The sequence below is a fragment of the Trichosurus vulpecula genome, chromosome X (genome assembly GCF_011100635.1).
Source record: "Trichosurus vulpecula isolate mTriVul1 chromosome X, mTriVul1.pri, whole genome shotgun sequence".
NCBI classification, from domain to species: domain Eukaryota; kingdom Metazoa; phylum Chordata; class Mammalia; order Diprotodontia; family Phalangeridae; genus Trichosurus; species Trichosurus vulpecula.
Genome location: NC_050582.1, coordinates 1,537,578 through 1,554,664, shown reverse-complemented (window position 1 = coordinate 1,554,664; position 17,087 = coordinate 1,537,578). Strand labels below are relative to the sequence as shown.

The window sequence follows — 17,087 nt, the reverse complement described above, 5'->3', positions numbered from 1 at the left end:
CATCAGATTTGGTTCAAGAAGGGAATAACATACCCTGATAAGTATAGAAATCAAACTTCTCCTACAGGCAGTAGGAGGGGACAGTGGGAAAAAAAAAGGGAGGGGGGTGGTCAGAAGGAAGGGAAGAAGTAGCAAGGGGAAAAAGGTAAGATAAGGGGAATTAAGAGGGAGGGTAAACTGAGGAAGGCGGCGGTCAAAAGCAAAACTGTTGAGGAGTGGAAGGGGAAAGGGAGAAATAAAAGCATAAATGGGGGGAAAATAGGATGGAGAAAAAGACACAGATAGGAATCATAACTGTGGATGTGAATGGGATGAATTCTCCCATAAAACGGAAATGGATAGTAGAATGAATTAAAAACCATAATCCTACGATATGCTGTTTACAAGAAACACATTTGAAATGGAGATATACACAGGGTAAAGGTAAAAGGCTGGAGTAGAATATATTATGCTTCAGTTAAAGTAAAAAAAGCAGGGGTAGCAATCCTAATCTCAGACAAAGCAAAAGCAAAGATAGATCTAATTAAAAGAGAAAAGGAAGAACACTACATCCTGCTAAAAGGCACCATAAACAATGAAGCAATATCATGGCTTAACATATATGCCCCAAGTGGTATGGCATGCAGATTCTTAGAGGAGAGGTTAAGGGAATTACAGGAAGAAATAGACAGCAAAACCATAATAATGGGAGACCTCAACTTCCCCTCTCTGAACTTAATAAATCTAACCTCAAAATAAACAAGAAAGAAGTTAAGGAGGTGAACAGAATTTTAGAAAAGACCTCTAGAGAAAACTGAATGGGGATAAAAAGGAATATACCTTTTTCTCAGCGGTACATGGCACATACTAAAAAATTGACCATGTACTAGGGCATAAAAACCTCACAATCCAGTGGAGAAAGGCAGAAGTAGTCAAAGCATCCTTTTCAGATCATGATGCAATAAAAATTATTTGTAATAAAGAACCAGGGAAAAATAAGCTAAAAATTAATTGGAAACTAAATAATCTAATTCTAAAGAATGAGTGAGCCAAAGAACAAATCATAGAAACAATTAATTTCATTCAAGAGAATGACAATGAGACAACATACCAACACTTATGGGATGCAGCAAAAGCAGTTCTTAGGGGAAGTTTTATATCTCTAAATGCTTACATGAATAAAATAGAGAAAAAGGGGATCAATGAATTGGGCATGCAACTAAAAAAGCTAGAAAAAGAACAAATTGAAAATCCCCAATTAAATACCAAATTAGAACTACTGAAAATCAAAGCAGAGATTAATAAAATTGAAATCAAGAAAACCACTGAATAAATAAAACCAAGAGCTGGTTTTATGAAAAAACCAATAAAATTGATAAACCTTTGGTCAATTTGATTAAAAAAAAAAAAAGAAGAAAATCAAATTACCAGTATCAAAAATGAAAAGGGTGAATTCACCTCCAATGAAGAGAAAATTAAAACGATAATTAGGACTTCTTTTGCCCAGTTGTATGCCCATAAATTTGACAACCTTAGGGATATGGATGAATATCTACAAAAATATAAATTGCCCAGGTTAACAGAAGAGGAAGTAAAATTCCTAAATAACCCCATCTCAGAAAAAGAAATTGAGCAAGCCATCAATGAACTCCCTAGGAAAAAATCTCCAGGGACAGATGGTTTTACATGTGAATTTTATCAAACATTTAAAGAACAATTAATTCCTATACTTTATAGGCTATTTGGGAAAATAGGTGAAGGAGTCCCACCAAATTCTCACAAATATGGTACTAATACCCAAACCAGGAGTGAAAACAGAGGAAGAAAATTATAGATCAATTTCCCTAATGAATATTGATGCAAACATTTGAAATAAAATATTAGCAAAAAGATCGCAGCAACTTATCATGAGAATAATACACTATGAGCAGGTAGGATTTATTCCAGGAATGCAAGGCTGGTTCAATATTAGGAAAACTATCAACATAATTGATCATATTAACAACAAAACCTGCAGAAACCATATGATCATCTCAATAGATGCAGAAAAAGCCTTTGACAAAATACAACACCCATTCCTATTAAAAACACTAGAAAGCATAGGAATAAATGGAGTCTTCCTTAAAATTATAAATAGCAACTACCTAACACCATCAACAAGCATTATTTGTAATGGGGATAAGCTAGATGCATTCCCAATAAGATCAGGGGTGAAACAAGGATGTTGATTATCACCCCTACTATTCAATATGATACTAGAAACGTTAGCTGTAGCAACAAGAGAAGAAAAAGAAATTGAAGGAATTAGAATAGGCAAAGAAGAAACTAAATTATCACTTTTTGCAGATGATATGATGATTTACTTAGAGAATCCTAGAGAATCAAGTAAAAAACTACTTGAAATAATAAACAACTTTAGCAAAACTGCAGGATATAAAATAAACCCACATAAATCCTTGGCATTCCTATACATTACTAACAAAGCCCAACAGCAAGAGAGAGAAAGAGAAATTCCATTCAAAGTTACTGCAGACACTATAAAATATTTGGGAGTCTATCTGCCAAGACAAACCCAGGGCTTACATGAACATTTAGCCCTAAATGAAACACTTTTCACGCAAATAAAGTCAGATCTAAATAAATGGAAAAATATCAGTTGCTCATGGTTTGGCCGAGCTAATATAATAAAAATGACAATTTTACCTAAATTAAATTATTTATTCAGTGCCATACCAATCAAACTACCAAAAAATTATTTTACAGAGCTGGATAAAATAATAACAAAATTCATCTGGAAGAACAAGAGGTCTAGAATATCTAGGGTATTAATGAAAAGAAATGCTAGGGAAGGTGGCCTAGCCATACCAGATATTAAACTGTATTATAAAGCAGCAGTCATCAAAACTACTTGGTACTGGCTAAGAAACAGAGCCGTATCAGTGGAATAGGTTAGGTACACAAGACGCAGTAGTCAACGACCATAGCAATCTACTCTTTGATAAGCCCAAAGAATCCAGCTTCTGGGCTAAGAATTCACTATTTCACAAAAACTGCTGGGAAAATTGGAAAATGGTAGGGCAGAAACTGGGCATAGACCAATATCTTATACCACATACCAAAATAAAGTCAAAATGGGTTCAGGATTTAGGAATAAAGGCTGATACTATAAGCAATTTGGGAAAGCAAGGAATAGTTTACCTATCAGATTTATGGAAAAGCAAAGAATTCATGACACAACAAGAGATAGAGAGCTTAAGAAAATGCAAAATGGATAATTCTGATTACGTTAAATTGAAATGTTTTTGTATTTAAAAAGCCAATGCAACAAAGATTAGGAGGGAAGCAGAAAATTGGGAGAAAATCTTTACAATCAGTGTCTCTGATAAAGGCCTCATCTCTAAAATATACAGGGAACTGAGTCAAATTTATAGGAATATGAGTCATTCCCCAATTGAGAAATGGTCAAAGGATATGAACAGTTTTCAGAGGAAGGAATTAAAGATATCTACAGGCATATGAAAAAATGCTCGAAATCACTACTGGTTAGAGAAATGCAAATCAAAACAACTCTTAGGTACCACATCTCTCCTGTCAGATTGGCTAACATAACAGGAAAATGATAAATGCTGCAGAGGATGTGGGAAAACTGGATCACTGTTACATTGCTGGTGGAGTTGTGAACTGATCCAGCCATTCTGGAGAGCAATTGGGAACTATGCCCAAAGGGCTATAAAAATGTTCATGCCCTTTGACCCAGCAATACCACTTCTGGGGTCGTATCCCACAGAGATCACACAAATGGGAAAAGGACCCAAATGTACAAAAACATTTATAGCGGCTCTTTTTGTGGTAGCAAAGAATTGGAAATCAGGGGGATGCCCATTAATTGGGAAATGGCTGAACAAGTTGTGGAATATGAAGGTAATGGAATACTATTGTGCCACAAGAAATGGGGATGATACGGACTTCATAATAACATAGAAAAAACCTACACGATATAATGCTGAATGAGCGGAGCAGAACTAGGAGAACATTATACACAACCACAGATATATGGACTCTGTGATGACTAACCCTGATAGACTTGGCTCTTCTCAGCAATACAAGGTGCAAAGACAACTTCAAAGGACTCATGATGGAGAGAGCTATCTACATCCAGAAAAAGAACTATGGAGTCTGAATGCAGATTGAGGCATGCTTTAGGCTCGCCTTTTTTTTTTCCCCTTTGTTTTTTCCCTCTTTTGTTTGTTTTTGGTTTTTTTGGTTTTGTTTCTTCTTTCTTCTGATTCATTCCATTGGTCATAATTCTTCTTTACAACTTGACTACTGTGTAGATGAGTTTGATGTGAAGTTGTATGTAGAAGATATACTGGATTCCATGCTGTCTTGGGGAGGGGAGGTGGTGGGGGGAGGAAAATCTGGAACTCAAAATTATGTGGAACTGAGCATTGAAACTAAGAATAAAAAATCTTAATTATAAAAAAAAAATTTGGATTTGGTCAAAAGACCCCACTTAAGGATCTAGAAGGCCACATGTGGCCTCAAGGCTACAGGTTTCCCCACCCCTGGACTAGCAGATACTGATGAGCATTCTTTTAAGCCACAATTGTGTTAAGTGTTGCTGGCTGTGCTTCTATTGTCCCTCAAAGCTGCCTGCCATTCTCACCACCTTTTACCTGATCTAACACAAATCAAAGTCTGAATTTATCAGTTCCCAGCTTCTCCCATTCCCAAATCATTATCCTGAGACTCTGTCCCTTTGTTTTGAGGCTGTGGGGGCTTACCTTGAAGCAGACGGGTTAATTTGGAATCTCTGTAGGGGATAAAGCCTCCCTTTTTGTCATCTCCGAGTGCACTAATTACATTTCCCAGGCATAGGAGACCTCTGTTAATATTAATGCCTACAAATAAGGAAAGCGAGAAATCAAAATTCTAGAGATTTAGAGTGCATTAGAATTCTTTTTCCTTAAATGGGAAAAACTAGAAACACTACAAAACCAAAAATCACCCCTTCCCTTTTATCTGACTGTTCTCTTCTCCCAGGAAATCTTCCAATTTTCCTTGGTCAGTGGCATCAGTGTTTTCCCAGCCAGTCAAGGTTAAGAGTCATCTGTGACTGTCATTCCTTCTATCTGGCCAGCCAAGTCCTATCGATTCTTCTTTCCAAATGGATCAGTTTCCTTACTTCCCATTCCTTCTACCACCCTAATAGAAGCACTTAGCGTCTCATGCCTAGATCAGAGCAACCTTTGAGTCAACCTCTCTGCTTCTATCTCTTTCCCAATGCCCATACCATGAGTCCTTCCTAATCAGTGTTGCCAAAGCAATGTTTCCTTTTTTTCTCCTTTTTTTTTTTTTTTTGCAGGGGGGAAGGCAGGGCAATTGGGGTTAAGTGACTTGCCCAAGGTCCTCCTGATTCCAGGGCCGGTGCTCTACTCACTGTGCCAACTAGCTGCCCTAAATGTTTCTTTAAATCACTTTTAGGCCATTCCTCTGCTTACGAATCTGCAAGAACTCCTTATTTCCTGTTGCATCAGGTCCACATTCCTCTAAGCACCTTTGAAAGTTCTCTATAATATGACACCAGATCATGCCCCTTCTCATTCCTCTCTATGTGTGCCCTTAGCTCCAGTGAGGTCAGTGTCTACACTGTTCTTTGAGAACACTCTACGGATCCCCCTCACTATGCTTGGCTCATGGTTTTCCCATCGTCTATCCAAATTTGTTTCTATCATGTACCTGTCAGTGCTCAATTCCCTCGTTAATCCTTCTTCAACTGCTTTAACTTACATTAATATTCCTCTTCTGAACTCCAATAACTCCCATATCTTATATATGAGATAAGGTAATTGGTCTAATTTTTTAAACAAACATATTCAAACTTATGTCTCAAATTCAGTAGTTCCATCTTTAGAAAAAATAAAAACTTGTTGTTTACAACACCCCCAAAGCAACTACCATTTAAGAAAAATGTATCCAACATGGGCACTCAAGAAATAATTGCTCCTGGATCATTTCAGGCTGAGATAGCATGCACACTGTCAGAAAACTGAAGAATCTTTTCTGATCCCGCCTTCTGAGTCACCCATGGGGTTTCGTGGAACTTGCTTCCCACTGAGGCTCAGTGGGCCACTTGAGGGGATACAGAGAGAAATTAATCCAAGTCTTACCTATATAAGTGCTTGGGTTTTTGTTCTGGAGAAATAAAAAATGTTTATTCTAAATGTTTTGTAGAAGAGGTCACATACCATTTTCTTCAATTAAGTATAGATAATAAAAATCTTATTCTGGTTCTATATTATGACCATTTAACATAAGTTTGTTGAACTGAAATTAAGGAGGATAACTAGGAGAGAGAGGACAGCAGCAACGGCAAGTGCACAACTCATTGTGATGCCGCAGCCCAAAAGATTCAACCTTTTGTGTCTATCACTGAAAACACTGGGAACAAAACAGAAAAAGTTATTCTATCCCTGGAGAAAGCTACGGTGCAAATCTGTACTCAGAACACTCTTCGTAGAACAAGTAAAGCTGTAGCCACGGAGTAGCCGCCAGGGGAAAGGACTGCTTCACCTTCCTGCTGGAGTTTTCACCTCCTCCAATCCATCCCCTAGGTGGCTACAAAAGTGACTGCCTCTCACCTCCACAATGAAATAGAAAATCCTCTGGCATTCAAAGCCCTTTCTGACCTAGCCCCCTCCTATCTTTTGGCTTTTTACACCTTACTCACTGACACATGCTCTGACGCTTCTACTGTTCCAGAGAACAATACATTTCATCTCTCGAGTTCACACATTTTCTCTGGTTATGCCCCATCCCTGATCATCTCCACCTATTGGCTTCCTCTGAGGCCCAACTAAAATCCTATCTTCTCCAGGAAGCCTTTAGCAACTCCTCAGAATTCTAGCACCTTCCTTCTTTCAATAATTTCCTACTTGTCTTGTATATATTTGTTTGATCGTTGTCTTCTCCACTAGGTAGTGAGGACAGGGACTGTCTTGCCTCTTTTTCACCCTCAGCACCTAGCTCAGTGCTTAGCACATAGTGGATGCTTAACAAATATTTACTGACTGACAGGGAAACTCAGAGATCCAAGATCCCCAGCATCCAGTTCCAAGATGCCATAATTGGCCCTGAAGCTCAAAGATCTGGGGGGTGGGGATGGGGTGAAATCCTAGGAGAAGGAGGTCAGTAATATTGATTGTCCCCTCCCCCAAAAAAGAGAACCACTGAAACATTTTTAAATACACAGAAGAGAACAGAAACACAGACAAGTTTTGAAAGTAAAGTATGAAATTTCTATTTTTAAGAAAGCATTATGAAATGGAGACAGTTTCACACACAATCTTCTCTTTGTGTTTTGTTCTGTATATGGAAATTAGTGTTTAAGTTCAAAATTTAAATTTTCAAAAATATTGATTTAAAAACTACTCAAATGAACCAAATGAATCTTTTCCCAGGCCCTTGCTGTCAGCAGGTATCTTCAAGCAGCCTTGGTCCACCTCCTTTGCCATCAACCAGTATCTCCCATCAACTTACTCTTGGCTTCCCACGCCTGACATGTTTTAAGTTTAACTTAGGTATAAATGAAATGGACGTGAGGGTTTATGGCTTTCATTTACAATAACAGTACTAGTTGTTTTACCTTCTTTTAGACGGTCTCCTTCAGCCTTTGTCTTCTTCTGCCTTTCTGAACCAGCCAGGTCCACGAGATGTAACTTTGATCGAAAGCTACTATTCCTGTGATAAAGATAGGATGCCTGGGTGGAAGCAGCACTTAAGCCTACTAGAAAGAATTGAATAGCAGAGCTAACTTATATAATCTTATCAACAGATCAATGGTTACGCCAACTCAACCTAAGCACTTTCAACTTCAGAAGAGTTAACCCATGAGAAATGTTGACTACAAACTTACTTGTCACTTTTCTTTTTCTGCTCTATGGAGATGGTGAAGATGGCGTGGGATCGGGAAGACTGAGAGTTCATCGCTGTGGAGGCCACAGTCCTACAGTTGTTGCCCTGCTCCAAGCAGGACACAGTGTCCATGGCAAAGGAAACAGTCTTTTCAGTGAGTCCTACGATCTAATTCAAAAAGAAGAGAAAATGTCCCTGTGATAACTCAAGTGTCTGACCAAGGATGGGGTTGGTGGAGGAAAAGTCCTGTCTTTATGTTTCAGTATAAGTTTAGTAAACCTCATTGTTTAAGTCATGTTGACAACTATGAAACCGAGACTGTTTTGAATGACTACCTCTGCTAAGGACTGGAGAGTCAGTATCACAAGCTAGCGATGGCTCTGGACTCCGACAGTCTAAGAGACCCAAGACTTGGTAGTAGGATGTATTTTGGTCTCTAATCTGTACCAGAGGCCCCAGGGCAAAGGGCCTAGCTGTTTAGGGCTGGAAAATAATCTCAAGTTTTAGGGGAGTCTTGATTGAGAGCTCCCCTGGACCCAACATCAAAAGATAAAGTATGGAGTACAATTGCTTCTCCTTTCTGCCTTCTCCCTACTTGGCCTCATGCCCTTGTCTTCTCCTCAGCTTTACTATGGGATAACACAGTATGAAAAGGAAGTCAGAACACCTGGGTTCTGGTCACAGGTGTACTAGTAGTTAGTTGTATAACCGGGGCAAATCTTCTCTTATCTGTAAAATGAAGGGTTTGGATTAGACTACATCTAAGGTTCCTTCCAACTCTATAAAGTCTTAGCATCATTCCTAATTCTTTATCTCTAGCCCTGATCTTCAGATGTATATCTGCAATAGCCTGCTGGATATTTTTATTTCAGTGGCCTAGTGCTAGCCAGGTTTGACCTTCTTAAGGGCTTTAGCATTAGACAGGAAGCTCCTTGAGGGCAGAGACTGCCTTCTTTCTGTATCCCCAGTGCTTGACATAGCAGGCACCTTAGAAAATGTTGATTATCTGAGTACTTTGAATCGGGACTCAATGCCTGATCTGACCCAAACCCAATCCTTCAAACCTTGCCTAAATACCTGTGAGTTCAAGACTGTGGAAGTCCTCAAGAAAAAAATAAAGACTCAGTTGAAGAAACTGGAAAAGACCTTGGGGGGTGAGGGGCTAATTGTCTTTAAAGTGTTGTCATGTGGGATAAGACTTGTCCTCCTTGGCCCTGGGGGCAGCACTAGAACCAGTAAGCAGGAGCTGCAAAGAAGCAAACTCAGGCCTGACCTAGGGAAGAACTTCTTAGCAATTAGAGCTATCCACAAGTAGAATGTGTGACACCAGGAGATAAAGGGGAGATTCTCAGGAAAAGTCTGGATAATCTTTTGTTGGGCAGATCGCGGAAGGGATTCTTTTCAGGTATAAGGTGGACTATATGATTCTGGGCTCATGGCTAATTCAGTGTCAAAAAAAATCTCTCAAGCACATTTCTAGACAACAAAAGTGATTCGGGGTGGGGGTGGGGATGTGGGTGTAGAGGCAGGGAAGTTAAGCAGTTGAAAAGTGTCTGCGGTCCCAGAGTTTCCTTATATTTTCCATAGTCTTTCTAGCCTAGTTCTCACACATCCTACCTGGTGCTGGCTACAATTTTTTCTATACCCCTTTCCTAACCTCTCTAGACCAAAGTGATCTTTCGTTCCTCCAAACTTTGCAAGTACTTGTTTGGGTCATTCATTTAATCTTTATAGTAGCAGAGGACTGGGAGCTAAGAGAGAGCTTAGGGATCCATCTAGTTCAATGGCTAGCTTTTATAATAGTGATAGCTAGCCAGTCCAACCCCCTCATTTTTCAGAAACCCAACAAAAGAAAGTGACGCTCTCAAGGTCACCCAGAAGTAACAGGAGCTGGGATTCAAACTCATGTTGTGACTACAAACCTAGTGTTCTTCTCGATGCCCCCCCACTCCTTGGTGTATACTTATTTTCAATACTTAGACTATTTAGGCTATTGCCTCAGTGAAGCAGTTCTTGGGGGCAGGGACTATGTTTCATCTTTATTTCGTTGCTCCCATCCCCATCCTTACCCCAGGGTGTTTTGGCACAGTACCTTTTACATGTACTTCAATACTTCAATGGATCAGTGATCTCAGCGATGTGGGTATTCCCTCCACCAGTGTAGATCACAACCCATCCACATGCCTTCTCATCCTCTGTGACTCTAGTCCATGTCCTCCCACAAATCTTCTATGGAGAAACTAATCGGCATGCTGGAGGTCTTCCTCAGGGTCTTTGAACATTTTGTCAAAAGTTAACACTAAGGGAGTTACGTTATCTCCTGTTCTCTTTGCATGACTGGCCCGACCCCTCTTCTGAGCATATACATTTTTGATTATGTCTTTTGTGTCAACTTTTATGTATAAGTCACCTTTGGGAATATGACAGTCTATTTATGCCCATGAGGTATCTCTCCAACGTCCCTTGGGACATCTTCAATCTGGCTTCTTCAGAGATTGTGAGGCTCCATTTCTAGACATGTAGTGTTGTTAGGAAAACACTGGTGTTGAAAAGATGGTCATGTGTATCAAGCAGCAACTAAGTTTCAGTGAAGGAACTATGTGATTTCCCAAATGTAATTCAGCTCACTCTCATCCACTTACTCAATTTCAGGCCCTGCTCAGTCTGAGTTTGCAGTGCCTGTTCAAGGTGTTTATACTGATGGACTAAGCCAACAGATTATTCATCCAAATGCATAGCTGAGCAACATGTATGAGTTACTAATTAATAGGCCAATCTCCTAAGGGAGTTGTGCAGAATTCGAAGGCTTGACATAATCAGAACAATGCTATCCCTGAAGAGGAACTCTTAGAAGACCTCGCCAACTGTATGTAATTCTTCTTCCATTTGGACTCCCCTCCTGCGATGGAAGAGGTTCTGCATAAAGATCCTCTGATGAGCACATATTTCCCAGCTGTATACCTTGCTTGAGAATGATGATCAGTTGCATTATCAAGGGAGTGTGCAACACACACGCCAGCCACATGATGCATTGTGGAAAGTCTTGAAGGGTAGGTTTTACTCTACCAAGTCAACAGGACACAAACAACAGGATATTTTATTCTCTATAGTTTTCAGTCAGTCTACAATAGAGTCTATTACAAAGTCATTGGCAAAAGGCCGCCTGTTCCCTTCTCCTGTATTTCATCAAGATATCCCTGTTGAATGTGCAACCCAGCCACAAAGATTTTGCAGAGATGAGAAAGAAGCATGTAATAGAGAAGTTGATAGCCGAGTCAGCTCAGTCGCTCTTCTTGGGCAATAAATATAGAGTGAGATCTCCATTTTCTTTTTATGCCCAGTCAGGTGAAGTAGCTCTATTCAAGTTTCATTTTCTTAAAAGTCCTTTCCAGCTCCTTGCAGAGCCCAACGGCTGATGTTTTTGTGTCCAAATATGGTGGTTCCGCTGCCAGCGATTATACTCAATTGCTACAACAAATCTGTCCTTCCATTTTCACTTATAAATTCTCACATGATTTGGGCTTAGTTGGGTCTCATGCCGAACTTTCAGCAAACTCATTTCCCCAACAACTTCTTTACATTATTTTGTGAAACACAGTTTGTGATCATCTATTATCTTTCTCTACAGGGTTTTAGAGGGAGCTGCTACTTGAAACAGATGTGGTCCTCAACTATGATGAACTTGATGGAAGTAGAAAAAAAAATTGTTTTGCTGGCTAAAGTTATAGGTTCTTTTGACTCCCTCCTTATCAAAACTGTTTACCTTGGTTACAATTCCCTATGAAATAATGGTCATCAGAGCAGTTTTGACTTTTAGCCATTTCACACGGCTCAGTGTCAGCTCATTTAAACAGATGGGGAGCTGTTATAATGACATGTAGTATTTTCTTATCTTTATCCTTTCTTCTAACTTGGTGCTGATTTGGACCATTGTTTTAACTAGTCCAAGGTCTAACTACACAGATAGCTGATTTTGAAGTGATTCCCACATAAGCAACTAGTCCTTCGTTATGTGTCACAAAGTTGACTTTCTTTTTTTGAGATTTTGCTTCTTGCTTGCCCTACACCTAGTATCTTCTGATTTGTGTAAACTTGGTTTGGAGGATCTCATCAAGTCCTTTATAGAATCTCTCTACTTCATTCTCTGAGACAGATCTTGGCACATAAGCTACAATTACCTTTATGTTGGCCTTTTCGCTTATGCTTGTTATGAACAACACAAAGTGAGATTAGCAAGTATTCCACAAAATGATATTTTTTTTCTTGTAACCTTTGGCACACAATAAAAGCAGCTCCACCAATTCCTTTATTTGCTTCTCCAAGGAGAACTCAAGTGATCTTTCCATCTAGAAGGCTTTTCTTTAGGTTTTCTGGTTTCATTTAGAGCAAGAACGTCAGTGTTGACACAATTCAGTTCCTCCAGTAGCATTCCAACACGTTGGTTTTTGGACAAAGAGTTCATGTTTAGAGTACCAACAGGTAATTAATGGTTTATATAAAGTCTAAAAACAGGGATTCTTAGTACCCTCTGCCACCATCACTGCAGAAGGAGAAGGGGGTCTCATACAAATGTAGTTTTATCTGTTTTGCGGGTTGCCATGGCCAAATAAATTCATCACCTAGTGGCCAACCTGCTGGTGATGAGTCTTTCCACACCTAACCAGGCTGTTCCAAAGATAGGAGATACAGCCTGTCATAGGGGACCATCCTTAAAGTATTTTCAGTTTGGTAGAAAATATCAGTTTTGCTCCACCAGCACAGCCTCTGAGAATTCAAGGTCACCTCCATGCCACAGTGAGGCAATGGAGTAGGACTTGTATAGAATAGATACTCAGTAAATACTTCACATTCTCTTTGCCTAGGACCAATTCTACAAACTATACTCATCTTTTAAAGGCCTAATTCAAGTTATGCTTCTTCCATAAAGCTTTTCCTGACTGCTCTTAATCTCCACTGATCTCTATGAGTATTTATTGCCTATATAACACTCAATAAGAGGCAGTGATCTAAAGTGTTTCATGTCTGTCTTACCTCTCCAATTAGACTGTAAACTACCTGGGGGTGAGAAATATGACTTCTACTCCTATATTCCCTAAGCAAGTTAAGCCCCCTAAGCTTTTGTGTTCTAAACAAGTCCTCAATGAATACTCTGCTATCAGTATATATAAAAATAGCAATGGGTATCCTTAAGAGAACTGAATGTGGCTTTCTCTCCTCTCTGACTCTACCCCCAAAAGTTTTCATCCAGGAATATATTTAGCATACCCTGGATTCAGAGGAAACGGGGGCTACAAAAATCTTGAGGTGTGATGTTCACAGTCACTTACGGAAGTTCCTTAAGGGCAGGGACAGTTTCATTTTTATCTCTGTATCCCCAGCGCTTAGTACAGTACCTTACACAGAGTAGGTATGTATAAGTGTTTGTTGAACTGAACCTTACCGTCACCATTGCCAAATATTTGTGTCACAAAGAGAAAGCAATTCACCTTTATGCCTTCCTTAGGATCTTCTCGTATATTTATTTGTGGGGATTTCTCTCGAGATGGGCATAGCAGGTCTAGAATCTCCTCATTGTAGATCTGTTAAAAACAAGACAACAAAAGAAAAACATGAAAACCGCCTCTTTCTGCTGGGCATGGCTGGTGGTTAGTGATCCCTACTCCAGAGAAAGCTTGACACTGGTAGAGCAATTTGCTAAGGTAACTACATAGGCCTGGCACCAGGATCGTAAGGGTGGGGTGGGGAACCAAGCTGTCTAAGGAGGGTTTAGAAACAGAGCAGGTCAAAGATCCCATGGTAATCAGTGGTGGCATCTGGCCAATATACTTCTGGTCAGAGAAGGAGATCCAGTCTCCAAAACAGTAGCCTCAAACCCAAAGATTATGTTCCAGAAATTTTATTTTTATACTAAATGATAATTTATAAACTAAATTAAGATTTTTCTCCATGGTGAAACAGCAGGCATATACAAAAGAAGAGAGCTAAAAGGTGACCCCAGATCCAGCCATCTGGCACCAGCAGCCACCACCTTCATTGCTGCTTCGATCCCACAGACATTTAAAAGAGCAGAGGAGGTGAACAACCCTCTCTCAACACAAATTCAACTAGCTTGCTTCTGGGTGCTAGGTTCTTGAAGGCAGGGCTTGCACCCAAAGTACTTTGACCACACCTAGATTAGTCAGGAAAGGGTCAGGCAGGAAGATCTTAACCAAGTTTCAGCCAGAGGTTCTTGATTTGGAGGCGTATAAGCTTTGTTTTTAATACTGTGTTAACTGTATTTTAATATAGTTAGTTTTCCTTTGTAAGCATATGTATTTTACTCATTTAAAAACATTTATCTAAGAGGTCCATGGCTTTCACCAGATTGCCAAAGGGGTCCATGAACCAAAAAAAAGGTTAAGAATCTCTCTTTTATTCACATGGCTTCCCCCCAACCCATGTGTGAATCAAGCTTTCCACAACAACCATCAAATATTTGGTCATGTTAGGTCTTTTAAAAGTCTGATTCAAAAACCTAACTCCCACTCTTTGATGAAGCAATACTATCTATAAGTGCTTTCCTCTCCTATGGAAATGGCTACCTAATTTTTTGGAGTGTACCAATGGTCCCTAAATACATATGTTCAAGTTGTGAGGTTAGTTATTGACATCTCGATCTATTTGCATTTACACATTGGCTCAGAGATCTAGAGCTGAAAGGGCTCTTAAAGACCATCTCATTTAATCTCTTCAATTAACTGAGGAGGAAACTGAGACCCAGGGAGGCCAAGTGACTTGCCCAAGGTCATAGAGAGAGGATTTGAACTTAGGTTCTCTAACTCCAGAGTCAGTGAGTGTTCATTCCACCGTACTATACTGCCTCCCAGCCACATACACACAACCACTATCACTGCATGGCTTGGTTTACTTCCCCAGCTCACTAGTCTAACGGTAGAAATGATATTTACATAGCACTAAATTGAAGGTTTGCAAAGAGCTTTGTATACATCACCATTTGATCATCACAAGCAGTCTCAGGATAAATATGTCTTGGCTGAGGAAAGCATTAGTCTACACTCCAGGGGTGGGGAACCCGTGGTCTCAGGGCCCCATGCGGCCCTCTAGGTCCTCAGGTATGGCCTTTTGATTGAGTCCAAGTTTTACAGAACAAATCTTTTTATTGAGAGGCTTTGTTCTGTGAAGTCTGGATTCAGTCAAAGGGCCCCACTTGAGGACCTAGAGGGCCACATGGGGCCTTGAGGCTGCAGGTTCCCCACCCCTGCAGTGTATGCTTTAATTCAGCAGAAGTTATTTGGAATTCAGAACACTTACCTCCAAGTAAGACACTTTCAGGGTGAATTCAAAGTCTGCCTTCTTGTCCATTTCTGTGAAGAGTAGTTGTATTACCCGAGGGATGACCCCAATTGTTGGCTCCTGCGCTTGAGCTTCAGTATATGCACTTCCCATTGAAAATGTTTTTCCAGAACCAGTCTGTCCATAGGCCAGAACAGTTGCATTATACCCTGGGCAGAACAGAGATCACACACGCTTCTCAGAATCTGCTCATTCCAAAAATACCCTGGCCTATTTCAACTAGAATCCACTAACTCCACCATCACTAAAATCAAGCAGTCTCAAAAAAAAAATGCCTAGACCACATCTACCCCTAAAAAAGATTGCAAGTTTCAGAAGCCATGCAAAGTCGAAAGTAAGCTTAGTATGAATTTGTTATTAACAATCTCCCTTAGCTGAAAACACACATCCAAACAGAATCCCCATATACTAGAATGCTATTCTCTGACCCAAAAAGCCAAACCACAGTCAGAACCCTCCAGGGCAACTCAGGTGCAAAGTCCTTTAGCATGAACAAGCTTCCTCCTCTCACTTATTTCCTCATACAGAAAGTCACTTTGACTCTGGTATTACTGTAACCTCCTAGCTCTGCTAATGATCTTAGGGTCAGCTTTCTTTCACCACTGTGAATGGAATAACTACTGTTACCAAGTCTGTGCTATGCAGAAGGAAATAGAATCAGATTTGGAATCAATCAGAAGCCCTGAGTTCAAGGCCCAGCTCTGCCACTCACACACTAGTTGTGATGAAAAAAGCTCTGTAAGCCTTAAGCCTTCATACAAAATATGTCAGATGTTACGGAGCTGAAGCTCCAAACTGAAAAGATAAAAGCAAGTAGCTACTCTTGAGTTTAAGCCACCAGATTTAGATGAAAAAAAAAAAAAGCGTAATTTTCAGCTGCTTCTGTGTGGTGACATTGCCTCTGTCCTTGGCCCTGGTTCCTGGTTATGGTGCTCATGGCAGGGAGCTGCAGATGATACCAAGGTCTCCTGAGAGATGCCAGATTAATGTCCTCATTTCGGTTTAATACTTACTTCACTGGTAGATCAGGGGAATGCTAGTGATAATAGTAATAATAATCCTGACAGGATTTAGGAAAGTGTTTGACAAATTTTCCTTCTATTCCCTTGGAAAAGATGGACAGTTGTGAGCTAGACAGTGGTACTATTAGATAGGAGTTCAAACCAAATGAATGACCCAGAGTCATCATAAATACATGCCAATGCCATCTTGGAAAGAGACCTCTCGGAACAGAGGATCCCTGGGCTGCCTAAGAGTTTACCAGTGACTTCAATCAAGGCATAAAGAGACAGATGACTCAAAGGTAGGACAACAACAGTCATCATAATGGCCAACATTTAAGTGTCTTACATCCATCATCTCATCTGATCTTCCCATGAGAGTTATCCCAAAGAGTGGGCTGCCCCACGAGACAGCACTTCCCCTCACACTGGAGGTCTTTAAGCAAAGGTGAGATGAGACGACCTGTTTTTGGCAGGTCTAGGCTAGACCAAATGGCCTCTGAGGTCCCTTCCAGGTCTGAATTCATCCTAGCTCTCCCATTAACCAACTATATGACTACAGTCAAGCCATTTATAACCTTTGTGTACCTCAGTTTCCCTATCTGTAAAGGGATGAGGTTCCAATGCATGCTCTGTAAATGTCACTTGTAGGTCAACCATTCTAAAACCTAAAAAGAACAAATATGGCAACAGAACTCTGCACATAATAACTGCTAGTTGATTGATTGTCTGTTGGTCACCATTCACACTCCTTTGAAACTCAATTTGTGTGGAAGTTTTTGTCTCATGATCTCTGAAGGTCACTATAGCAACATTTCCTTTAGAGAGCATCAGTGGAGA

General features: G+C 40.1%; 1 protein-coding gene across 1 annotated transcript in view; it reads right to left on the bottom strand.

The window, feature by feature from the left end:
* The window catches only part of KIF4A (kinesin family member 4A), a gene marked incomplete at its 3' end in the record, with an annotated part of 74,222 nt that overhangs the window by 53,291 nt on the left and 3,844 nt on the right, over positions 1-17,087 (bottom strand). The window contains 5 exon segments of the mRNA XM_036740086.1: positions 4,764-4,880; positions 7,625-7,719; positions 7,895-8,061; positions 13,380-13,472; positions 15,205-15,395. Coding sequence (XP_036595981.1) covers positions 4,764-4,880; positions 7,625-7,719; positions 7,895-8,061; positions 13,380-13,472; positions 15,205-15,395 — 663 coding nt within the window.